Here is a 26,306-nt window from a genome sequence, read left to right as displayed (position 1 = left end):
ACATGCCCATCTGCCCGCATTGCAGACATGCTCCTGGAAAAACAGATCAATTTCAGTTCCAGGCTGACCTGGTGTCAAAATTTGCTGGCATTCTAAACAAGCCTGGCTGGGACTGACACCATTAGCACTTGGATGCCTCTAACCCAGACAGCTGCCAACAGTCTGCATCCTTAGACCTCCCTCCCCACCGTATCAACTGCTGTCAAGGGATTTGTTACCACAAATATACCACTAAATAGCTTTCCCACGGCAAACAATCTCTATCTGAATCAAAGCCTAGTTTACCTAGCTTTGGGGACCCTTTTCGGTAAGTGGGTATTGTAATTCACAGATCCTTCAGTTCACCTTGTTCTTAATTCTCACTCTGAGCAAGGGAGAACAGGTCATTGTTGACTAGTAACATAGTGAGTAAAACTATTTAGAATCAGAAACATTTTGTCAAGCAAGTAATTTAGTGAAGGGCTTACATTTATTGTCTTGCCAATAAAACCCATTGAATCGTTTGAGAGAACCCCCATGCTGTCTTCCTGCAAAAGGATGCAAATTAAATGGAAAGAGAGCATTTTATTCAAAGAAATACAACAGATTGTGAAGGCACTCTGTGTCAAATTGAGATTGAACACAGGCTCAAAAACATTCTATTAGAAGTAACTTACTTCAAACCATTCTATACATCTGTACTTAAATTGAAAACTGATCCTCGTAATCCTAACACCGCACCATTCCTTCACATTTTATTTATTCAAGTCCCACTTCACTCCGTTCCCCTCACTCCCTGCTCTCCACCCACTTCTTATCCTCCGTTTAGATTGTGACAGTTCTTCTCAGAAATGATTTTCATCCAGGTGACCTTGGCAGCCTCTTGTGAAATGTCTCACCAGTGAAGTTACATCAACTTTTCACCCGCTGCTCACCAGCCTGCTCCACGATGACCTCGATGGCATGCCGCATAATGGTACCCCCCACAGCCCCGGCCTGCCCGTTGCCCACAGCAACTGAGGGGTGCAGGAGGATGAGGGGAGCAGATACGGAAGAAGATCCTCCCTGAGAGACCACTTGGGGCTGAACAAGTAAGATCGTACGCACGGCCGCCTGACCCTCCATATTGTCCATATTCCCCTGAATTTTGACCCCTAGGACAGCGATCTGCTCGCTGATGCCCTCTTGTGGCTGTGTGGGGGGGCAGCAGCGGTGGGTCTTGCGGTGCTTTCCCAGGTTGGAGAGGGAGCGGAAGGCCCGGTGGCACACAGGGCAGGAGAATGGTTTCTCGCCACTGTGAGTGCGGGCGTGCTCAGTGAGGCGGGCGGCCAGGACGAAGCTCTTGCCACAGACACCGCAGACGAAGGGACGCTCGCCGCTGTGCAGGCGCTCGTGGTCGCGCAGGTGAGGGATCTGTCGGAAACTCTTCCAACATTGGGAGCACTGCGGAGAGGAAAAGGAGGAGGGTAGGGCAGGAAGAGGGAGGCAAGGTTGGAGTAGGAGGGAGGGAGGGAAAGATACAGATAGACAGTTATTGCTAATGTGAGCACCCGAAAACATTATCAGGTAGAGGGAAACAGATTTTAAGTGAAAATACTTTGAAAAGGCTTTAGCTACCTTAAAATGGCCTTTAGATACTGGCCCAGAGTGTTCAAAGATTAATAGGGGTCTAATGAGCTGCTAAGAGCTTTTACTCAACACCCTGAGCCTGGAGTGTTACCCAATAGACGGTTGCTAGGTGACGTACAGTGCCTGGCAAAAGTATTCATCCCCTTGGTGTTTTTCCTATTTTGGTGCATTAGAACCTGTCATTTAAATAGATTTTGGGGGGGGGATTTCATGTTATGGACATACACAAAATTGTCCAAATTGGTTTAGTGAAATGACAAAAATAACTTGTTCCCAATTTTATTTTATTTTTTATTACAAAAAGGAAAAGTGGTGCGTGCATATGTATTCACCCTCTTTGCTATGAAGCCCCTAAATAAGATTTGGTGCAACCAATTACCTTCAGAAGTCACATAATTAGTTAAATAAAGTCCACCTGTGTGCAATATAAGTGTCACATGATCTCAGTATATATACACACACCTGTTCTGAAAGGCTCCAGAGTCTGCAACACCACCAAGCAAGTGGCACCATGAAGACCAAGGAGCTCCCCAAACAGGTCAGGGACAAAGTTGTGGAGAAGTACAGATCAGAGTTGGGTTATAAAAAAAAATCTGAAACTTTGAACATCCCATGGAGCACCATTAAATCCATTATTAAAAAATGGAAAGAATATTGCACAACAAATCTGCCAAGAGAGGGCCGCCCACCAAAACTCACGGACCAGGGAGGAGGGCATTAATCAGAGGGGCAACAAAGAGACCAAAGATAACCATGAAGGAGCTGCAAAGCTCCACAGCGGAGATTGGAGTATCTGTCCATAGGACCACGTTAAGCCGTACACTCCAGAGCTGGGCTTTACGGAAGAGTGGCCAGAAAAAAGCCATTGCTTAAAGAAAGAAATAGGCAAACACGTTTGGTGTTTGCCAAAAGGCATGTGGGAGACTCCCCAGACATATGGAAGAAGGTACTCTGGTCAGAAGAGACTAAAATGTAGCTTTTTGGCCATCAAGGAAAATGCTATGTCTGGCACAAACCCAACACCTCTCATCACCCCGAGAATACCATCCACACAGCGAAGCATGGTGGTGGCAGCATCATGCTGTGGGTATTTTTTTCATTGGCAGGGACTGGGAAACTGGTCAGAATTGAAGGAATGATGGATGGTGCTAAATATAGGGAAATTGAGGGAAACCTGTTTCAGTCTTCCAGAGATTTGAGACTGGGACAGAGGTTCACCTTCCAGCAGGACAATGACCCTAAGCATACTGCTAAAGCAATACTCGAGTGGTTTAAGGGGAAACATTTACATTTCTTGGAATGGCCTAGTCAAAGCCCAGACCTCAATCCAATTGGTATGACTTAAAGATTGCTGTGCACCAGCAGAACCCATCCAACTTGAGCTGGAGCAGTTTCGCCTTGAAGAATGCGCAAAAATCCCAGTGGCTAGATATGCCAAACTTATAGAGACATACCCCAAGAGACTTGCAGCTCTAATTGCTGCAAAATGGTGGCTCTACAAAGTATTGACTTTGGGGGGGTGAATAGTTATGTACGCTAAAGTTCTGTTATTTTGTCTTATTTCTTGTTTGTTTCACAATAAAACATATTGTGCATCTTCAAAATGGTAGGCATGTTGTGTAAATCAAATGATACAAACCCCCCCAAAAATACATTTTAATTCCAGGTTGTAAGGCAACAAAATAGGAAAAATGCCAAGGGGGTGAATACTTTCGCAAGCCACTGTACAACGCCTCCTATCAGCCATGTTGGAAGACCACCATATCAATTCTTCCCGACGACAACAGCTGAATGGCTACCCCAAACGTCATGATAACAGTGCCTAAAAACTAGTTGATTCATCACCACTGTGCAGTAATTGGCTGCTCTAAGGCAGGAAATCATGTTTTTCCAGATTAATCGCAATCATGAAACACCAAAAGGAGATATGACTGACCGTAAGGCGCTACAGAGGGTAGTGCGTATGGCCCAGTACATCACTGAGGCCAAGCTTCCTGCAATCCAGGACCTATATAATGGAAGTAAGCATTTCACGGTAAGGTCTACACTTGTTGTATTCGGCGCATGTGACAAATAAAGTTTGATTTGACTCAAGAACTGTCAGAAAAGCGAAGAAACCTTTTTGCCCATCAAGACCTGAACCCAGACAGCTGTCAGTACAGGGTCTGCTCCGATCATTTCATCACTGGTAAGTCTGATGAATTTCGAGTTTAGTTTAGCTGTTACGCTAACCAGGCGTTGACAACAATTCTAAGTTAGCCAACATTAGCTAGCTAGCTAAATAGCTTGTAGTCTAGCTATTAGCATGCATCTCTTATAGGCAGTGCGTGAGTTTCAATTTGAGGAAGCAATTTTTCACTACAAAAATGCACCTTTATCATAAAACATTGCATGCATCTATCATCGCATTTGCAGACTAATGAAAACCTACTATTCCTAATGTGGTGAGTAGATTGAGTTATATTAATAGCCTAATAAATTGACTATCCAAATCTAAATCACTGTGCATAGCTGAGCGCATAGTGGAATAGGCCTTTAAGGCTATATCAGATACTTTTTTTTCTTTGCACAGGAAATATTTGGCTTTCGATAAACACATTTCATGCAATTCTACTACACTTTATATGACTGGAGACAAAAGCCATCTTTTTTAATACGACAAATCACGGGGTAGCCTTCCTTGCTGAGACTGACAAACAGATCAATAAAACAACCTTGTATTGAATGCAACCATCTAATCTAGGCCGGCGAAAAGGGGAGACACAAATTGTACAAAATCTCAGACAATGTTTTGAACGGTCATCCAACTCGGAATGCCAAGTCGGAAACTCAGCCATTTTTCTAGAGCGCTGACTTTCCGCCCTGAAGATCACTGACGTCATGATTTGACCTCTCTCTACTATAATAGTTAACGATTAAAACACTTCACTTCAAAGAACCAACACTTTATTTCATATAATTTCAAAGTGTACAAGTAAGCTAACTCATAAGATGTCTAACCGTAAAGGTTAGACATCTTAGTAACATGTAGGCTATTATTACTAAAGCATAATTTCAGGTGAAAAAAAAAGTGATACCAGTGATGGCCAACCTCGCTCCACTGATCACTGTTCTACTTGCTGAGCAGACTTCTATTCCAGCCCAGCAATAGCACACGTTAGTTATCAACTAATTAGGTTTGATAAGGTGAATCAGGTGTGTTAGTGCTGGAAGCCTGCACACCCAGCAGGGTTGACCTGCTCAAGTTGTAATAGGTTTATACATTGTGTGTGACTTAAAAATTTTTTTTGTTTGTTTACAACATTTGCTAACATTAGGTACACGTATAACCCATGGTATACAAGGATGTACCCTTATTCTCTCGGGACATTCACTGAGACCTCATTTGCAGAGTTCCACAGCTCTCTGTATCTGAGGACCGAAGACATAAACAGGCTTCATTATACTCAAATTAGACAGCACTGAATATTATGCAATATCTCTATCCTCAGTTTCTCTCTCTAGGTACTGGAACTGGAGAATATCTTCACAATGTCCTCCCACAAAAGATACCTGCCCTATCCAAAGTAGCCTACTCTCTCCCTTCTCTGACAGCTGGAGCTGCTAACATTAATCCTTTCACCCTCTTCCATGACTGTTTGCTAGCTACCTGGCTATGAATGCATGGAGTTTGTGTTTTATTTTACAATGATAAATACATCATGGTAGCTAACTATCTAATGTGAAGTTAGCTAGCTGGTAACATTTTATTCACTTAGCTACTTTACATACTGTATAGCTAGCTATCATTACGTTAGCAGCTCATTTGAGTTAGCCTGCACATTAGTTCCTGTAGTAAGCTAGCTAACATTACATAGTCAAAGAAAAATGTTCACTTAGTTTTCTGGGTCCTTACAAAAAAAACGAATAAATGGGCAATCTTCCTGATGTTTCCGGTGGTAGCAATACGCAGCCAGCCATGTGGACGTTTGGAGGACTTCCACAGAGAGGAAGAGGTAGAGAGAGGCCAAACTTGGCAGAAAATCTGTTTCCCTACGGCAGTTGGCTTTTTTCGTTGTTTTGACTACCAAGCAAGGAGTTTTTGTATGGAGGTCAATGAGTGTCGAATTTGGTCAACAACAAAAAATGTAAGGTTTATTTAATCTAATATAAGTTTTTGTCATGCTTAAGTTGTACGAGTGTACTGATCTAAGTAGGAGACGTGACATCCCGGCAACTTTGAGTAAAAACACTTTAGATCTTGAGATGGCTATGCATATTCATGATAAGAGGCTAGTAGCATAGCGTCGCTCTCCATTGAATACAGGCGCATCGAATACTCAGAAAAGGATTACAATAATTTGATGTATCCACCAATCCAAAAAGAAAGGATAGGTGGGAGCTTGAAAGCCGACCATGCCACTTTGTGGACAACAACTCCCATTGTTAGGGCTTCCGTTTGGCCACTCTACCATAAAGGCCTGATTGGTGGAGTGCTGCAGAGATGGTTGTCTTTCTGGAAGGTTCTCCCATCTCCACAGAGTAACTCTAGAGCTCTGTCAGAGTGACCATCGGGTTCTTGGTCACCTCCCTGACCAAAGCCCTTCTCCCCCGATAGCTCAGTTTGGCTGGGCGGCCAGCTCTAGGAAGAGCCTTTGTGGTTCCAAACTTCTTCCATTTAAGAATGATGGAGGCCACTGTGTTCTTGGGGACCTTCATCGCAACTTTTGGTACTCTTCCCCAGATCTGTGCCTCGGCACAATACTGTCTCGGAGCTCTACGGACAATTCCTTCGACCTCATGGCTAGGTTTTTGCTCTGACATGCACTGTCAACTGTGGGACCTTATATAGACAGGTGTGTGCCTTTCTAAACCTCTAAACTTTTGTAAATAAGGTATCCGTTGTTGGAAAAATTTGCTAAAATTTCTAAAAACCTGTTTGCTTTGTCATTCTGGGGTATTGTGTGTAGATTGATGAGAAAAAAAGTATATTTAATCCATTTTAGAATGAGGCTGTAACGTAACAAAGCGGAAAAGGTCAAGGGGTCTGAATACTTTTCGAATGCACTGTATATGGTTCATTCCTACAGTTACTGTGATGGTCTGGTTTCCACCAGACTGACTCTGGTCTTCCAACATGGCGCCTGGTGTGGTTGCTAGGTGATTTGTGACGCAACTGAAAACCCTCTATACAACAACCTGTTGAAGGGGACTAAAGCCGGACAATTTGGTTATCTAGAACTGTTATTTCTGTTGACAAGTTGGAGTAACAATTAACACAGGGTTGCCCTAATACAACCTTTGGTCTATGTAGGGCTGCAAAAATCACGAAACTGTGTCCCACATTCCTTTGTTTTTCAGAGAGGATTTCTGGAATCAGCAGGGAATGAGCTGCGAGGGAACCCTCTAACTTGGAAATCTGAAAAAGCAGGGAATTTGTGGAAAGTTTTGAAATTTTGCAACCCTAACCCTGCATTGACGTCTTTCACCTCTGACCTGAAAGGGCTTCTCCCCCGTGTGGACTCTAAGGTGGACGCTGAGTGATGAGCCGGTGGTGAAGTACTTCCCACAGTGATGGCAGTGGAAGGGACGGGGCTTGGGGAGGTCGGCGGCGGCCACCGTGTCCCCGGGCGCCGGGCAGTGGGTAAGGAGGTGCTCTTCCAGGGAGGCGGCCGTTGCATAGCGCCGTCTGCAGGGGGTCATCGGGCAGCGTAAGGGGGTCTGTCCGGCGTGGGACAGTCTGTGGAGGTCCAGGCCTTCCTTGGTGACACAGCGATGGCGGCAGAACTCACAGTCCAGAAGCCCTGTGGTCTTGTCCCGCCTTCCGCCTTGGCCACGGCCTCTACCCTGGTCTGTTCCCTTAACCAGGCCTATGTCCACCACTCCTGTACAGAGAAGAAAGTCTGATTACATGGCACAGGAGCAGCCATGTTAAGTGAGCATATACATAAAAGCAGAGGGTTAGAAACCAGTTTAGAAACGTAGAACTTTACATGGTTGATAATATCAGTGAGAATATCAAAAGAACCATACGATAACAAGGAAAATGACCAAAGTCCTAATTTAACCAAACGAAAATACTTCAGTTGAAATACACTACCGTTCAAAAGTTTGGGGTCACTTAGAAATGTCCTTGTTTTTGAAAGAAAAACAACATCAAATTGATCCGAAATACAGTGTAGACATTGTTATTGTTGTAAATGACTGTTGTAGCTGGAAACGGCGGATTTTTTATGGAATATCTATATAGGCGTACAGAGGCCCATTATTAGCAACCATCACTCCTGTGTTCCAATGGCACGATGTGTTAGATAATCCAAGTTTATAATTTTAAAAGGCTAATTGATCATTAGAAAACCCTTTTGCAATTATGTTAGCAGAGCTGAAAACTGTTGTTCTGATTAAAGAAGCAATAAAACTGGCCTTCTTTAGACTAGTTGAGTATCTGAAGCGTCAGCATTTGTGGGTTCGATTAAAGGCTCAAAACCTCATACAAGCGGTGCACTACTCCCTTCACAGAACAGAGCAAACTGGCTCTAACCAGAATAGAAAGAGGAGTGGGAGGCCCCGGTGCACAACTGAGCAAGAGGACAAGTACATTACAGTGTCTAGTTTGAGAAACAGATGCCTCACAAGTCCTCAACTGGCAGCTTCATTAAATAGTACCTGCAAAACAATAGTCTCAACGTCAACAGTGATGCTGGCCTTCTAGGCAGTATTGCAAAAAAAAAGCCATATCTCAGACTGGCCAATAAAAAGATTAAGACGGGCAAAAGAACACAGACACTGGACAGAGGAACTCTGCCTAGAAGGCCAGCATCCCGGAGTCGCCTCTTCACTGTTGACGTTGAGACTGGTGTTTAGCGGGTACAATTTAATGAAGCTGCCAGTTGAGGACTTGTGAGACATTTGTTTCTCAAACTAGACACTGTAATGTACTTGTCCTCTTGCTCAGTTGTGCACCGGGGCCTCCCACTCCTCTTTCTATTCTGGTTAGGGCCAGTTTGCGCTATTCTGTGAAGGGAGGGGTACACAGCGTTGTACGAGACCTTCAGTTTCTTGGCAATTTCTCGCATGGAATAGTATTCATTTCTCAGAACAAGAATAGACTGACGAGTTTCAGAAGGTCTTTGTTTCTAGCCATTTTGATTCTGTAATCGAACCCACAAATCCTGATGCTCTAGATATTCAACTATTCTAAAGAAGGCCAGTTTTATTGCTTCTTTAATCAGAACAACCGTTTTCAGCTCTGCTAACATAATTGCAAAAGGGTTTTCTAATGATCAATTAGCCTTTTAAAATGATAAACTTGGATTATCTAACACATCGTGCCATTGGAACACAGGAGTGATGTTTGATGATATCAGAAATACAGTGTAGACATTGTTAAATGTTCAATTTGATGTTATTTCAAATGGACAACAAATGTGCATTCTTTCAAAAACAAGGACATTTCTAAGTGACCCCAAACTTTTGAATGGTAGTGTAGAACATCTTCCATCTTTTTTAGGCAACAACTTCTAACAGATAGACTAACATTATTAAGGGGTAAATAAAGTGGCGGGGGAAATTCATTAGTCAAAGTGAAAGGGGGAGTATTCACAAGACTGATATGACTGCGCGAGGCCTTGTAAGTTGTGTTGCAACATTGCCCTTAACGACCTCGGTAACTGGCCTCGAGCCAGCGTGATTTAATAATGATAACAAAGAACAAAAGCAACAACATAAATCAGCAGGTAATGGCCTGTGAAACGCACAACGCAGCGTATTAAAATAGATCATGTGTTCTGACAGGGGCGGCAGGGCTGGCAGTTGTTGTATGGCATTGTGGGATAGCGGGGGATTTCCCTCTCCGCCAAGTCTTTTCTCTTATACGTTTAGTTAGCGGTTAGTGGTTCATATGGATATGAAAGCTCGCTGACTTTATTAAATGTCATTTAAACGATATTACGCTGGCGCACTCAACCGCAGAGTACGGGCGCGATCCATCGCTTAGCCGAGGCAGCAGAGGGCAGACTTGATGTAAGGAAGAGCATATGGCACAGAGACTGGCGTAGACACGCGTGCATATGCAAAGCAACAGGCAGACGGCCAAGTGTAGTAATACAGGCAAGCAGGTGCTTGAAGAGCCACCCACACACTCAAACACACACCGAGAAACCCACAGAATGACATCACGTAGGGCCATCTAAACCATGCATATAAAAGATGAAAGATTTGAGGGCACAGACTGGTAAAGAAATCCACACACGAACGCATGCACATACTATTAGCATTACTCTGACCATCGTGTGTGAGAGCATGGCGCTTCAGCCTGTTCTTGTGGAAGAAGTGTTCTCCACAGATGGAGCAGGTGAACGGATACTTCCCTGTGTGAGAGTATCTGACAGCCATTTCAGGGGAAAAGAGAGGGAAAAAGACACAATTAGATATGTTTTTCTGAAAATATAGAGATAACATTTCAAGCGAAAAGCCCTTATTTCCAACATTCACCATATAAGATCAGGTTTCCTTCCTTACCATGTGACCAGACCATTTCCTTACCACGTGACCAGTCCAGGAAAGACTTCTGGCCCTAATCATGGTCCTATATGCAATTCACAATAAGACAACATCTACACAACCTCATACAAATTCAACATAGGACAGCCTTATACATGTGTATTCAAACAGAGTGGTGCTAATATATTGTACATTTTTTAAAGCTTTGCGCCACAAGTCATGACTGTTGAGCAACACAACCCTTCTGCAATAGACATGACACGTATAACACTTCTGACCCTGTGTTTATCACATTCCCTCTCGCATATAATAAAAGCTGTGTTGTGGTCTGTGTGTGTGTGGTAAACTGTCCTAGTGGTTTATGCAATCAGAAATCGTCTGAATGAAAGTTAATGAGTCGTGGCGCAGTGTCATTACTTCCACCCCCGCAAACAGTACATTGTGAGTGAGAGCAGGTTGGTTGGCACTGTGCTGGATTGTGTTCATTAGGCACCAAATGGAAGAAAACCGGCTGAAACAGGGAGGGACTACATGGAGTAAGTAGTCTAATATGAACTAAGAATTTTTTAGTTTTCCGATGAAAAACATTTTGCTACAGTGTGCCATAATGAATACTGGTGTCTATGATGGGTGGTGAAGAGCACGAGAACTCCGGCCTTCAGCCATGTTGCTAATGGGCTAGTCACATAATGGCAGGTCCGTGTGTGTGTGGGGAGTCTTGTGTAGCCACATAACGGTGGGTCCACCAGACAGATCTCTCAACGTGATTACACTGTCAATACATATCCTCGGGCAAGAATAATAAAAAATTACAATGGAGTATACCCATCACTAACGAAATACGATTGACCACAAGCGACTTATAAATCGATTCCTTTTACTTGTGTTATTATACTGGAATTTGTTATGTCCATGATGGTCGGGAACTATTGTTGAGTAACTATTGAAGCATCCGTCTATTAATAATACGAATATGCCTATTATAATTCCATCATTGACTGAACACTTTCCCGCTTCAAATGGTCAAATACTCCAGTCACCCAAATCATAGACTGTTCTCTCTGCTACCGCACGGCAAGCGGTACCGGAGCACCAGGTCTGAGACCAAAAGGCTTCTGAACAGCTTCCACCCCCAAGACATAAGACACACACACACATATTGATGCCACACATGCTGCTGCTACTCTTGTTTATTACCTATCCTGATTGCCTAGTCACTTTAACCCCTACCTACATATTACCTCAACTACTCCTTGTATGTAGCCTCGTTATTTTATTGTTACTATTAACTTTTTTAAATTAGCTACTTTTTCTACCTTAAGTTGGGAAAGGGCTCGTAAGTAAGCGTTTCACGGTAAAGTCCACACCTGATGTATTCCGTGGCATGTAACAATGAACATTTGATTTGTTTTTATTGGTATAAACTTCTTTGTATCTCTGTGCACATTAATTAATACAGAATGTTGTCAAATGTACAGGCTGATGGGTCTGTATGTACGAACGCAGGCCTTGCCTTCATATGTTCAATTGTATTGTATGAGCACTGAGCAGGTTTCATTTAATTATGCTCTTGTGCTTCCCATGATAACGCCTTCTCAATTGCCCCAAAGTATTGTACTGGTCTGAATGAAGAGCAATCGGTAATCAACTTAGTATTGTGCTGTTACACAATGTAATTACCAGTGTTTTTTTTTTAAACACCTCAACTAAGAGGCCACATCTAAGCAGGCATAGAGAGAGGCATAATTGCCCCTAAGGCGATAAATAAAGTTGAATTGAATTCAGGCCAAACTGAATTGAATTGATGGCCAGACATACCTGTGAACCGGCACCTGAGATGACATTCGGAAGCAGCGTGGACAATCGGGGCATTTGTATCGAAAAAACGTTGGGTACTTTGAGTTCTTTGACTCTGCATCATTGACCACACCGCAAACCTCCTCCTTGACCACAACACCATCTTTGTTCAAGGCATCCTGGCGTTCGTGTAGTAGGTGGTGGGTCTGGAGCGAGCCCAACAGTGTGTAGCTCTTGCCGCAGCGCAGGCAGGTGTAAGGCTTGCGGGCGCTGTGGGTGATACGGTGGCGCGTCACACATCTGTTGTAGGCGAACGTCTTGGGGCAGAGGTCACACTTAAACGGCTTGAGGCCTGAGTGGGCCTGGATGTGGGTGCGCATGCGGCTGCAGCTCTTGAAGAAACGCCCGCAGTGGGGGCACGGTCCGAAGTGGTCCCCGGGTGTTGTTTCCAGGGCCAGTAGGGAGGTGGAAGGGTCAGGGAGGGTGGTGGTAGTGAGGGGTGGATGGGTCGGGGTCTCTTCTCCGCCATTCACCACAGCTGAAAGAATTACGGAAGTCAATAACGAACACTAAAGTAGGCACAAAATGTGAGAAAACGTTTTGAAAACGAAAGAGGTGCCCCTGGATATTACCCAATGAAAAAACAGATGAGCATTCTCATTTTCAAAATGTTTTGCTACATTGTACACTACTGAACACATCTCAGTCTTCCATGTTCCTTTAGTAAGCCTACCTAGTACCTACCACAGTTGCTTTTCCACTGGAACAGAGGCTTAGATAAAATGCACTCCACCCGGGGTGTGGAGCCCTCCGAGTCCTTTTCCCTTCTGTCTCGATGCTGCCTGCGGTGGTAGAGGTACTTGGTAGTGTTCATAAAGCTCTCTCCACACACGTCACAGTGATGTAGCGCCCCCGGCAAGCCGTGGATGGCCACACGGTGCAGCTTTAGCGCCGACTCAGTGCTGAAGCCCGAGCCACAGGCCGCACAGAAGGAGGTCTGGCTCGAGGAGGAAGCAGTTGGATTGGAACTATAGGCAGCAGGGTTTGTAAACATGGGAGTGTTGGGGAAGGAATGCTGGGAGTTGGAGTTTGTTTCTGATTCCAATTCATTCTCAATGCTATGTTCTTGTTCCATCCCTCCTCCATAGTCTACCTCTTCCTCCCTCTCTTTGTCACCATACTCCTCTATATTCACATCCATCCCTCCATCACTCTGTCCCTCTACCCCCTTTTCATCTCCTATCGCAGGCTGACACTCTGTGTCCATTTCCTGGTCCCTTGGTTCTGACCCAGTGGTTGCAGAACAGTCACCCAGCTTGCTGTGCTTCTGCCACAGCTCCAGGGACTCAAACAACGCCTCACATTCCCTACACTGATAGTGGATGAGCAGGGCCGGGCTAGTCAGGTTTTGCGTTTGGGTCTGGTTCTGAGGGCTGTTGGAACCGGTCGGACTTCCAGTCGCTCTCTTCTCTATGAGGGAGTGCAGGCAGGGCAGGTTTGGGTTCGTCATGAAGGTTCTCTTTTGGTTTCTCTCTTGGTGCTGGGATGGTCCATTCTGAGACTGAAGCACCACTCTGCAGCTCTAGGACATCACCACACACAGAGAAATTAAGGAAATACAGATAAAAAGAAAGAGTTATACAAGAGTTATTTTTGTGATCACTTAATTTTTCGATGCTAAGGTGGCGTCTGAATGCTTGTCATGAGTGCAAACCTGTTGCAAGCTGATTCGTTTGTTGGTAAGGATAATAGGTAGCTAGGGACTCATTTTCATAGCAACATAATGCATTAGCTCAGGGAGTGTCAGGCACCAAGGTCCTCAAGGGCCACCGGGTCTACTTTTCACGTTTCTACCTCCCTGACACTTATGTGATCGGTTTGACATGTCTCAAATTGCACCCTGGGGCCCAGAGGGTCTAAATAGTGCTCAATAAAGGGAATCGTCTCCCATTTGGGACGCATCCAAGGTCACCAATCGGATGAAAGGAGGCTATGATGAATAGAGGCAGACAACCTGCAGCCCACAAGGACTGTCTGGAGGTTCAAAAGTGGTTGATAACAAACCGTAACATGTCTAAGATTTCTTAGTCATCACTATCTGCCCAGGCTAGAAAAGGACAAAGTTAGACTTTCTAACAAAAAAAACTATTTGAACTACTTTCCATGACTTTAACCCTAACTTATCCTTACTCCTAATCCAACATAAAGAACAAATAGCTCATGTTCATCATCTCGATCAGAAAGTTTGTCAATATTGCCATTTTGGTCCTTTCAAACATGGCCATCTAGCGACTTCGCCCAAGGCTGCAGTACCTCGGTCTGTGCTGTAGGTGGCGCTGCAGGGACCGTCTCCTCTGTGTTGACAGGTTGGCAGGTGAGCTGATGAGAGATCACCACCTCCAGAGAGTTGAATATCTGGTAGCAGGTAGAGCACAAGTAGAGGGAGGAGTCCATACCTACAGCTGAGAGGAATGCACACATTATACACAAAGAAATACAGAAAAAGTGCACACACACGATTGCAACCCAATGAACCCATGATTTAAGCAAACACACAAATACTCAACAAGACTGCAATCCAATTAAAATCACACACACACAGTTGCAATGGCTCACATACAGCCGTCAGCCGTCCCTATCACATTGAATGCTTAGTGATGGATAATGCAGGTTGGCTGACATATGGCTGCACATTAGCTGTTCCCTGGGGGGGTTCGATGGGTGTGAAACAGTCAGTGTGAATTTCTCTATCTATTGTCTCTCTCTCCTCCTCCTCCTCCCGCTCTTTCATTGGACTGTGTGTGAGCTTTCTGAGGGTAAAACAGATGGCTGTTCACCAACTGTTTGGCTAGGGACCCTTTCTGCCTCAGCCTCTATGTATACGCACACACACACACACACACACACACACACACACACACACACACACACACTATGACCCTCGCAACAGAGCAGATTACACAGACACATGCTGCACCATTTGGTTTCCCTTGGATTGTCGCACGCAACCGAGTGTCTGTCCGCGCCTGGTGCCCGTTAATAACGATCGCAATTTGATTTTGACCTCGATAGGCGCTTGGAGCTAAATATGTTTTTAAACGCGTGGAACAGGGGTAATTTCCTGAGTTGACATGATGTAACAGGAGAGTGCAATACCCAACACAACTCTGAGATATGGGGAGATCTTAGATGCGTTTGCCAATTCAAAACTCTTTGACTGTGCCGATCCCGACAACGGCACCTTAACCTCGGAGCTCTGTGTTGATCCCAGGGGGTTTCACCCTTCTAATGATGTGGACTTCTAAACATCTAAAAGACTCAATGAAATATCGGATTACCTTGGTTGGGTGAATTATAATATGGTGTGGCAGTGTGAGAGTAAAGCATGTCTGTCAACAATGTTTCATCTATTTAGTCAATGAATAGTCATCACTCACTGTATTAATCTTCAATTTCCAGTCAAAAGTGCTGCCCATGCACTTGTTTGTAAACTGAGGCGGTGGGTTTTGGTGAATATAAGCCCTTTTATTTTGTATCTTTGCAAAAATGTGTTTGTAGAAGGTTATATAAAACTACAGAGAAACTGAAATATTGTAGACTGTTGTGCCACCACTGCTGTGCTGATAGTTATAGAATGCCAAACAGTTGGCACCATTGCTGACAGCAGCCTTCAGTGCAAAGCAAATACTGATGGACTGTGCAATGAAACCCCCAGGCTTAATAACAGCGTATAATGTGCAAACGGCGAGGAATTTCCAAGGAGATGAAACCATTTTAATTTAAATCCTTTAAAAGCTTTGGCACTCGAGCTTGCCTCTCTAACACTGTACTTGAGGTTAGATCTTTTAATGATTACATTTTTTTTTAAAAGGAAAACATTGGCAGTTAATCGCGTGCACAGGTAATAACCAGGCAACACATCTTTACATACTAAGTGGAAAAACACTTAACTGGCCTGCAGGACTGTAGGGATCCGAAAGTCATTGAAAAAGAACTAGCCTCTAGGGCCTTCTTGAATGGTGTTACTGTGTGCATGACAAAGGCAAACGCCTGTTAGAACATTACAGACCATGTTCTGACCTAGGCCTATAGGCGTATTCAAGCCTTGATCCTCCAACGTTTTCTTATGTTTGTCTGTAGGCCTACAAGTGCATTTGGAAAGTATTCAGACCCCTGCCCTTTTTCTACATTTTGTTACGGTACAGCCTAAAATGGATTAAACAATGTAAACATGTCCTCCTCAATCTACACACAATACCCCATAATGACAAATCGAAGAAAAAAAAATATTTGAAATTTGCTATGAGACTAGAAATTGAGCTCAGGTGCATCCTGTTTCCATTGATCATCCTTGAGATGTTTCTACAACTTGATTGGATTTGGAAAGGCACACAACTACCTATATATTTTCATTTCAGAGCAAAAACCAAGCCATGAGGATGAAGGAATTGTCCATAGAGCTCTGAGACAGGATTGTGTCGAGGCACAGATCTGGGGAAGGGTACCAAAACAATTCTGCAGCATTGAAGGTCCCCAAGAACACAGTGGCCTCCATCATTCTTAAATGGAAGAAGTTTGTAACCACCAAGACTCTTCCTAGAGCTGGCCGCTCAGCCAAACTGAGCAATCAGGGGAGAAGGGGCTTGGTCAGGGAGGTTCCTCAGAGTTCCTCTGTGGAGATGGGAGAACCTTCCAGAAGGACAACCATCTCTTCAGCACTCTATGGTAGAGTGGCCAGACAGAAGCCACTCCTCAGTAAAAGGCACATGACAACCCGCTTGGAGTTTGCCAAAAGGCACATAAAGGACTATGACCATGAGAAACAAGACTCTGGTCTGATGAAACCAAGATTGAACTCTTTGAACTGAATGCCAAGCGTCACGTCTGGAGGAAACCTGGCACCATCCCTACGGTGAAGCATGGTGGTGGCAGCCTCATGCTGTGGGGATGTTTTTCAGTGGCAGGGAAACTAGTCAGGATCGAGGGAAATATGAACGGAGCAAAGTACAGAGGGATCCTTGATGCAAACCTGCTCCAGAACCCTCAGGAGCTCAGACTGGGGTGAAGGTTCACCTTCCAACAGGATAACAACCCTAACCACACAACCAAAACAATGCAGGAGTGGCTTCGGGACAGGTCTCTGACTGTTCTTGAATGGCCCAGCAAGAGCCTGGACTTGAACCCGATCAAACATCTCTGGAGACCTGAAAATAGCTGTGCAGCGACACTCCCCATCCAACCTGACAGAGCGTGAGAGGATCTGCAAAGAATGGAAGAAACTCCCTAAATACAGGTGTGCCAAGCTTGTAGCATCATACCCAATAAGACTCGATGCTGTAATCACTGCCAATAGTGCTTCAACAAAGCACTGAGTAAAGGGTCTGAATACTTATGTAAATGTGATATTTTAGTTGCTTTTTTTATACATTTGCAAACATCTCTAAACCTATTTTTGCTTTGTCATTATGGGGTATTGTGTGTAGATTGAGAAAAACGATGTAATCCATTTTAGAATACGGCTGTAACGTAACAAAATGGGAAAAGGTCAAGGGGTCTGAATACTTTCCGAATGCACTGTATGTGGCAATTCTGTCCCTAGCTATAAAGAAGTAATCTATTAAATGCAATGAACCAATATACCATTCTATATTACAGGCCTAAACACTTCACCGCATTCTATTGTACATAAAGTCTCTTGTAAAATCAGTGGCCTAACCTTTGATAAACTTCCCAGAAATGAATTCACTGTGAAATCCATCCAAGCCTAACAAGGGGTACTGTTCAATATAGAATCGGGATTTCAGTTAAGTATTGATGCGTATATATTTTTTACAGTCTATGATTTAAACCTTATGCAATGTCGCCCCCTGGCGTGCTATATACAACCTCACAACTTGTGGAAAGATGAGTGTGTAAAGAAATAGTTGCAGGCCTAAGTGTAGGTAGATATTTATGTTCAAATATTATTTTGTGCAGATGGTTACCATGATATTGTTTGGGATATTGATGAAAGTGACATACATTTATATTGTTTTTGTCTTGTCAAGCATTGTTCTTTATGCATATATATTTACAATATTTAAATGGTCCTAAAACATTTTCAGGTGTTATTAGTAGCTGCATTGTTTGCGTTCTTGTATTAAAGTGGGCTAACTGTACCTGCAAGCCAGACAAGTGGCGTGGGTTGCTATCCCATCGAGCTGAGAAACACAATTGCGCGTGCTTTCTATGGTACAATGGCCGCTCCTCTGTAGGTCGATCGTCTATATACTCCCTCTTTCAGAATACATTTTCCTCTCACGAAGGCTTGGTTGCTTTAATAAAAATGATAGTCTGCTCCTCGAATAAGCTCAAAAGTAAACGGCCTTTCATAAAATGACATAAATGTATTGATACTAACTGCAAATCGACGCTAACAAAATGTTTGTCAAAACAGTCGATGACGTCCTCCTAGTAAAACGCTATTTGATTGGTTACTTTGGCGCGGAATATCGACCAATCACGCAATGTCCTTGGAGAATGTTCAACTTGCGCTACAAATGAGAAAACAAGTGGCACTGGCTGGCTAGTGTGGTAGCATTTGAAGAGTAGGTACAGTACATTGTAACACTGGTGCTGTTTTATATTAAAGCTGCAATATGTACATTTTTGGGGACCCCGACCAAATGCACATAGAAATGTGTCATAGACATGTTATTCTCGTTGAAAGCAAGTCTAAGAAGCGGTATATCTGTTCTGTGTGTGTAAATTCTTTGCTTTCCGTTCTTAAATTTATTTTTTGCATATTTTACTTTCAGTTTTGTACACTAGTTTAGGACAATGCAGACGGCTCAGAGCGGTCTGGTAGGTTGTTTGGTGGTTTAAGCCAGCTGGATTTGGACCGCAAGGACACCACAGAGCGTGCGAACAGAGGCAGCTATTGTCTGTGTGTTATGCTTTTTCTCTGAGTTGTAAAAGTAAGCAGAGCAGAAACAGGCTACTCTTTATTTGACTGATGTAGCTGGCAAGGTAACTGCTGTTTGACTTAATAAAAATATATATTTATTACGTGCTGAGCTAGTAGTGCAACTGACATGTAACGTTAGCAAATGTTTCGTCCCCTCTCGAATGAAGTTCTGTCTGAGGTGAATGAACTAGCTAGCTACCACAGCCAGTTCAGCTCCAGCCTCTGGCTATCTGTCAGGTAGCAGTATCTGACATCTGTTGTCTGTATGGAAATGTTTTGTAGCCTTTATTTTGTCCCGTTTCAACAGAAGTAAATTAACTTGGCTTGTTTTCGTTGATGTACCATTGGAGTTACCAAAAGTTGGCTAATATTAGATGTTATTTTGGCCACAATCAGTCAGTATAGCAATGTAACTTCATTGGTCTGTCAGTTTCCCTATCTAATTCCCTACTAATTGACACACAGGCTTCACTGTCGTGGTGCACAGTCAGTACACAGCACTATGCTCATCATGTCTTAAAACCGCTTAAGGATCTGCCCCTTTTTCCAATTTTTCGCCTAAAATGACATACCCAAATCTAACTGCCTGTAGCTCAGGCCCTGAAGCAAGACTATGCATATTCTTGGTACCATTTGAAAGGAAACACTTTGAAGTTTGTGGAAATGTGAAAGCAATGTAGGAGAATATAACACAATAGATCTGGTAAAAGATAATGCAAAGAAAAAAACGACCGTTCTGTGTATTTTCTTTGTACCATCGTCTTTGAAATGCAACAGAAAGGCCATAATGAATTATTCTAGCCCAGGTGCAATTTAGATTTTGGCACCAGATGTGCAAAGTTTTAGACTGATCCAATTAACCATTGCATTTCTGTAATTTCTTTTTGTCAAGACTGCCCAAATGTGCCTAATTTGTTTATTAATAACTTTTCATGTTCAAAATTGTGCACTCTCCTCAAACAATAGCGTTGTATTATTTCACTTTGTGTGGCCGTAATGCACCCTAAAGAAATCCATTTGAAGATATTGGAAGAACTGTCCACATTTACTTTTCGTCAGCCAACAAGATGAAAAGGTCTAACGAACAGCAAAAGCACTAGCCTATGTCAATCTACTATCCCCCATAGTACAAACGTCGACCTATTCTAATCTGTGCGAGAAATAAATATTCCAAACATAGTCTGGGACCGTTGTTGGATGCAATAGATCCCAAATTAATACAACCACTAGCATCAAAAAACAAACAAGATTCTCTGGTCTGATAACCAATATTGGAGGAAACCTGGCAACATCCCTATGGTGAAGCATGGTAGTGGCAGCTGGAAGGGAGGGTAGTTTTCAGTGGAAGGGACTGGGAGACTAATCAGGATTGAGGGAAAGCTGAACAGAGCAAAGTACAGAGACCTGACAGAGCTTGAAAGAATCTGCAGAGAAGAATGGGAGAAACTCCCCAAATACAAGTGTGCTAAGCTTGTAGCGTCATACCCAAGAAGACTCGAGGCTGTAATCGCTGCCAAAAGTGCTTCAACAAAGTACTGAGTAAAGAGTTGTGGAATATTTCTAACCAAAGGAGAGACTTTTAGATTTCAAACTTCATTATTAATTATTGCAATAATGGAGCTGGTCAACAATCACCCGGAGGTGATTGCTGAGAACCCATGAGCAGAGTTGGGTTACAGCTCTTTAAAGCAAAGTACATCCTCCTGAATGTTCATGACAAACAACAGATGTGTAGAATTACACAAAGGTACATTGTGCTATCAAGCAACAGACAGCAAGATTTACATTGTGCCCGGTTTCTATCTGTAGGTCATTTACTGTTTGTTTATACAGGGTTATCTTCTCAGTTTCGCACTCCTTAACACACAGATACTAATGCAACATGGAACATAGGGTCCTCCTCACAATTTCTGAAGTCCAGTGTTTATCTGCATGTGGGAGAGAAACTGAAGGGAAGGTTCACCTGGCCCTGGCAGACAGGCCAGCATGTCAGACAGGAATCATTCAATGGAGTGCAGATGGTAGGTTTTATCACCAAGCCATCATAAATCTATTGCCAGCGTGTTACGGTGCCTCCCAACGGAGGAAGGTGCAGGAATCAGGAGCAGGAGAGCAAGGAAATCCCAGTGGCAAAAGTTTCATGAGCAGTCCCAACACAACTACAACATGGGACTAAAACATGCCCAAAATGAGATTTCCACACACACCGGGAATAAAGCGTAACACACACGGAGGAGAAACCTCTAATACTAAACTCAATACCAAAACGGCACAACTGCCGAGAGAAAAGAAACCCCGTGGTGCAGACACGCACCCCTAAATAACGTCACCACAGAAAACAATCCCGCACAAAGACTCGCAGGCAGCGGAGGTAAATGTACCCACTGAAATCAACTAACAAGACACAGGTGTAAACAATAGACAGACAGACACAAACGAAAAGGAAGAATGGATCGGTGGCAGCTAGTAGGCCGGCGACGACGACCGCCGAGCACCGCCCGAACAGGGAGAGGAGACACCTTCGGTGGAAGTCGTGACACAGCGTTAAGCTCCAGAGATCCAACTCAGTCCCACAGACACAGATGAGAGAGTACTAATCAAAGCTATTCGATGCATAAACAGTGTTAGAACATAAGCTTGCAATTTTCTACCTTAGGGTCTGAATACTTATGTTATTGTGGTATTGAATTTCTTTATACATTTGCAAAAAATAAATTAAAAAAAACTTTGAGGTATTGTGTGTAGATTGATGAGGAAAACAAACAATTTAATCAATTTTAGAATAAGGCTGTAACGTAACAAAGTGTGGAGAAAGTCAAGGGGTCTGAATACTTTCTGAATGCACTGTATATATGGCATGTTTTTGTTTTTGCACCATAGATTAGGTTTATTGGTGTACCTAAAGATTGTAGCTAAAACAAGCACTGTATCTTTAGTCAGGTGACAGGATTCCTGAAAACACCCACACATACACATCAATGAACTACCCACATGATTCTGTGTACATTTCCATTCAACTGACTGGTATCAAACATAACATACCAATTCATAAACTATGCACAGTATTCTGTATGTGCACGGTGTCCTACACAAATGCAAACATTCCCATTTAACCCCCCAAACATGACACTGTAATATGATTTAGGCAGCTCTTGATTGGACATTGCAATTCAACCCAATTTCACAATATACTATTACACAACCCCAAATGTATGCACACACAAGCTCATATAACTGATCAACTTGGACAAGTTTTTGTGGAAAAGGTGGAAAAACTTTTGTTATCCATCAATAATGATAAGCCACCTAGCTGGGAAACTATTGAGAATGGTAGCAGACTGTATTGCCATCCCTATTTACCATGTCTTTAACCAAAGCCTAAAGGTGTGTGTCCACAGACGAGGAAGTTAGTCATTCCACTACCTAAAATAGTAAATCCTTTGCTGGCTCTAATAGCCGCCCAATCAGTTTGCTGTCTATTCTTAGTAAACTGATGGAGAGAATTGTGTTTGAACAAATACAATGCTCTTTTTTAAAGAACAAGCTACCTACTGACTTTCAGCATGCATTTAGGGAGGGTACTCAACTTGTACTGCACTGACTCAGATGACTGATGATTGGCTAGAAGAAATGGATAATAAGATGATAGTTGGAGCTGTGTTGTTAGATTTCAGTGCAGACTATGATGTTGTTGATCCTAATTTGTTATTAAAAAAACTCACTTCTGGCTTTACATCACCTGCCATCACATGGTTGGAGAATGACTTATCCATTTACATTACATTTAAGTCATTTAGCAGACGCTCTTAACCAGAGCGACTTACAAATTGGTGCATTCACCTTATGATATCCAGTGGAACAACCACTTTACAATAGTGCATCTAACTCTTTTAAGGGGGGGGGGGTTAGAAGGATTACTTTATCCTATCCTAGGTATTCCTTAGAACTCAGAGATGATTCTTTAATGGAAGCTACTCTAACATCAGATATGTACAGTGCGGTATCCCACAGGGCAGTTGCCTTGGGCCGTTATTCTTCTCCATTCGATCAAATGATACGTCTGTCTTACAAGAAGCTAAAATGACTACGCATGCGGATGATTGCACTCTACACATCAGTGCCTACAGCCAGTGAGCTCACTGAGACTCTTAGCAAGGAGTTATAGTCAGTATCAGAATGTGTCACTAACAAATACAAATACATCTCAAATACATCTAAAAGCATTGTATGTAGTTCAAAGCGTTCTCTTAGACCTGCACCTCAGCTGGAGCTGTGCATAAAGGGTGTGACCATTGAACAAGCTGAAGAAGTTGAACTCCTAGAAGTGACATTGGATGGTCCGTCATCATGGTCAAGTCATATTGACAGAGTTGTTGTGAAGATGGGGGAGAGGTCTGTAATAAAAAGATGCTCTGTGTTTCTGACACAAAGATCAACTGTACTAGTTGTTCCGACTCTGCTCTTGTCCCATCTTACTATTTGGTAATATGGTCAAGTGCAGCAAAGAAAGACCTAGCAAAGCTGCAGCTGGCTCAAAACAAAGCAGCACGCCTTGCCCGTCACTGCACATACACAACTAACATCAACAACATGCATGAAAGTCTTTCATGGTTGAGGGTTAAGAAGAAATTGACTACGTATTTTCCATTCTTTTTAAGAAACATTTGTGTGCTGAAAATGCCAAACCGCTTGTATAAGCTATTTGCATACACTTCAAACATACATACATACCCCACCAGACTCGCCATTATGGGTTTCATCACTGTGGCCAAACCAAAAACAGATTTAATACATTGCTCAGTTATGTATAGAGTCATGTCATAGTGGAATGCTCTGCCACCAGAGGTTACTTAGGCAAAAAGCAAGTTTAGCTTTATTTAAACAGATAATTTAACTGTACTGTATATATGAATATTGTGTAAATAGTATTTTAATGTAATATCTTATGTTGTTATTGTCTATAACTGTTCTATACTTTGTCATGTGTTTCTATGTTTTAAGTGGACCCCAGAAAGAGTGGCTGCTGCATGTGCAGTAACTAATGGGGATTCTTATAAACTAAAATATACATACAGTCTGAGACTGTTTGTCCTAATCTAATTCATGATTATTTTATCAACATGTGTCTTGTGAAAGGCTACGGGAACTTACAATAACACTGGTAATCATTAGCCTGATTTATTGGTTGTTGATAGGAATTATTGTGTTGTGGAGAGGGGGGTACTAGCGGGTTCAAACCTGGGTTCCCAATGTGCCAGAAGAGAACATACTGTAAGTCCACTAAGCTGAAGCCTAATGAGGTCTCAGGCAAGGTAACTCATCACGCAAGGGTGGTTACCAAACTACCTACATTACATCATACAGAATTTTGTGCATTATGGATGTGTGTGTTGTTAGATAAGTGAGTTGCCTATTGTAAAACGTCTTTGGCTGCGTTTACACAGGCAGCCCAATTCAGATGTTTTTTTCACTAATCGGTCTTTTGACAAATATCTGCTGTGAAAAGATCTGATGTGATTGGTCAAAAGACCAATTAGTGGAAAAAAAGATCAGAATAGGGCTGCCTGTGTGAACGCAGCCTTGGGGTATCAGAAAAGTGCTAGTGTTAAACAGTATTATGTGCTATTTATTATTCAAATCATTATTATAAGTAAAAATCGTCACGGTTGAATGGTTGTTTTTGTCTTGTGTTGCTACACTACACACAGAATCATGTGCATAGTTTATGGATGTGTATGTGTGGGTGATGTTGTAAGGGATTCTGTCACCTGACTAAAGATAAAGTGCTTGTTTTGATTCGATTTTTTTAAATTTTTCCTTTACTTAACAAGGAAAGTCAGTTAAGAACAAATTGTTATTTGCAATGACGGCCTAGGAACAGTGGGTTAACTGCCTTGTTCAGGGGCAGAACGACAGATTTTTACCTTGGCAGCTCAGGGATTCAATCGAGCAACCTTTCAGTTACTGGCCCAACGCTCTAACCACTAGGCTACCTGCCGCCCCAAAACATATGTTCCCTGACCGGGAATCGAACCCGGGCCGCGGCGGTGAGAGCGCCGAATCCTAACCACTAGACAGTGCGGTATGTGATCTTTATTGCTATTCAATCATAATCTGGCAGCCGGCGAGAAAATAAAATCTACAATAATTGGTGTAATTAAAGATTGTAGCTAAAGATACAGTGCTTGTTTTGACAGAGATCGAAACAAGCACTGTATCTTTAGTCAGGTGACAGGATTCCTGAAAACACCCACACATACACCTCAATGAACTACGCACATGATTCTGTGTACATTTCCATTCAACTGACTTGTATCGAACAACACAAACCGTGCACATGATGTATCGGTGTATGCGTTCCCATTCAACCCACCTCTAATCCCTGAAGCGAATTCATTTGTTTTAGACCTCCCAAACACAACACTGTGTAACATGATTTAGGCAGCTCTTGATTGGATATTGCAATTCAACCTAATTTCACAAAGATTAGAGAGTTTACTAAAGATAAAGTGCTTGTTTTTATCTTTATTGATACTCCATCCTGATCTGGCAGACGGCGAGGAACAATTCCAAAATAACAACATCAAGGGCTCACGTTTTAATCTATGGTGCAGGGAAAAAACCATGCCAAAAATATACAATATCAAGTCAAATAAAAAAAACGTCTGATCGTTTCCTTGTGGCTGTGTGAGCTAACAATATAAAAGTGCTCTTCTTTCTCCATCTGAACAGAACCTGCAGAACTTGTGACTCACTCTAATGGGTACGTCCTCTTCTCACCCTCTGTGTTGCTGTTTTTATCTCCTTTTCAGTGACTTCTTTCTCATAACTGTATTTTGATGTCTTGTTTTCAGAAGCCCATCATCATCATCATCATCAGCAGCATGGCAATGTTGACCGTGTCTCTGCTGCTCTGTGCTGCCGTCGCTCTGAGTAGCGCAGCAGGTAAGACACATATCACGCTTACTCCACTTGAGTTGACAAAATATTGACACTTTTCTAACCTCAGACAGATCCATTGATGATGTTTTATGTGGTCCAGGAGTTGAGGCCCTACCTTCATTCTTTTTATTGTGTGACAGTTTCAGAACCTTTTATTGGAGGGAAACATGGAGCAAACCCCCCCTGTTGGTAAGTGTGTGTACATAAGTCTAGATTGTCCTGCAGACATTATTGAAAGTCATCTTTTACATAACTGGCATGTTTATTCATACCTATCCTTTTACGGAACCCTTTCTGGAGACGAATATGGAACAGATTCCTCTAGGTGAGTGTGTTATTTACCAGGGAATACCGAGTAGTGGCAGAATGGACATAATGAGCTTCCCATGTCTTTCCCTCCATGTGTTTCCATTTCAGTGAGGATATGGATGATGAGGGGAAACACCTTTAAACAGAACCCACCTCTTGGTAAGTCTTTACCAGGAACACTCCCTTCACTAGATGCTTCCAGTAAGACGTGTTGTGTTATTAA

At 42.8% G+C, this 26,306-nt stretch overlaps 1 protein-coding gene across 3 annotated transcripts; it reads right to left on the bottom strand.

Annotated features, from left to right (window-relative positions):
- Window positions 1-544: 544 nt before the first annotated feature.
- Window positions 545-18,351, bottom strand: LOC139558702 (zinc finger protein 665-like). Of its 3 annotated transcripts, XM_071374030.1 has the most exons (8): window positions 18,046-18,351; window positions 16,286-17,146; window positions 14,200-14,348; window positions 12,631-13,468; window positions 11,908-12,424; window positions 9,855-9,970; window positions 7,084-7,472; window positions 545-1,422 (listed from the first exon to the last, which is right to left on the bottom strand). In XM_071374030.1, exons 3-8 carry the CDS (start codon window positions 14,338-14,340, stop codon window positions 892-894), a joined length of 2,532 nt encoding a protein of 843 aa, XP_071230131.1. In that variant the 5' UTR covers window positions 14,341-14,348; window positions 16,286-17,146; window positions 18,046-18,351; the 3' UTR covers window positions 545-891. The 3 variants fall into 3 exon arrangements, with proteins under 3 accessions (XP_071230131.1, XP_071230130.1, XP_071230132.1); XM_071374029.1 differs by lacking the exon at window positions 16,286-17,146; XM_071374031.1 differs by lacking the exon at window positions 16,286-17,146 and having other exon boundaries at window positions 9,873-9,970.
- Window positions 18,352-26,306: the final 7,955 nt, after the last annotated feature.

The sequence above is a fragment of the Salvelinus alpinus genome, chromosome 29 (genome assembly GCF_045679555.1).
Source record: "Salvelinus alpinus chromosome 29, SLU_Salpinus.1, whole genome shotgun sequence".
Taxonomy (NCBI): domain Eukaryota; kingdom Metazoa; phylum Chordata; class Actinopteri; order Salmoniformes; family Salmonidae; genus Salvelinus; species Salvelinus alpinus.
This window is presented reverse-complemented; position numbering and strand designations above follow the sequence as displayed.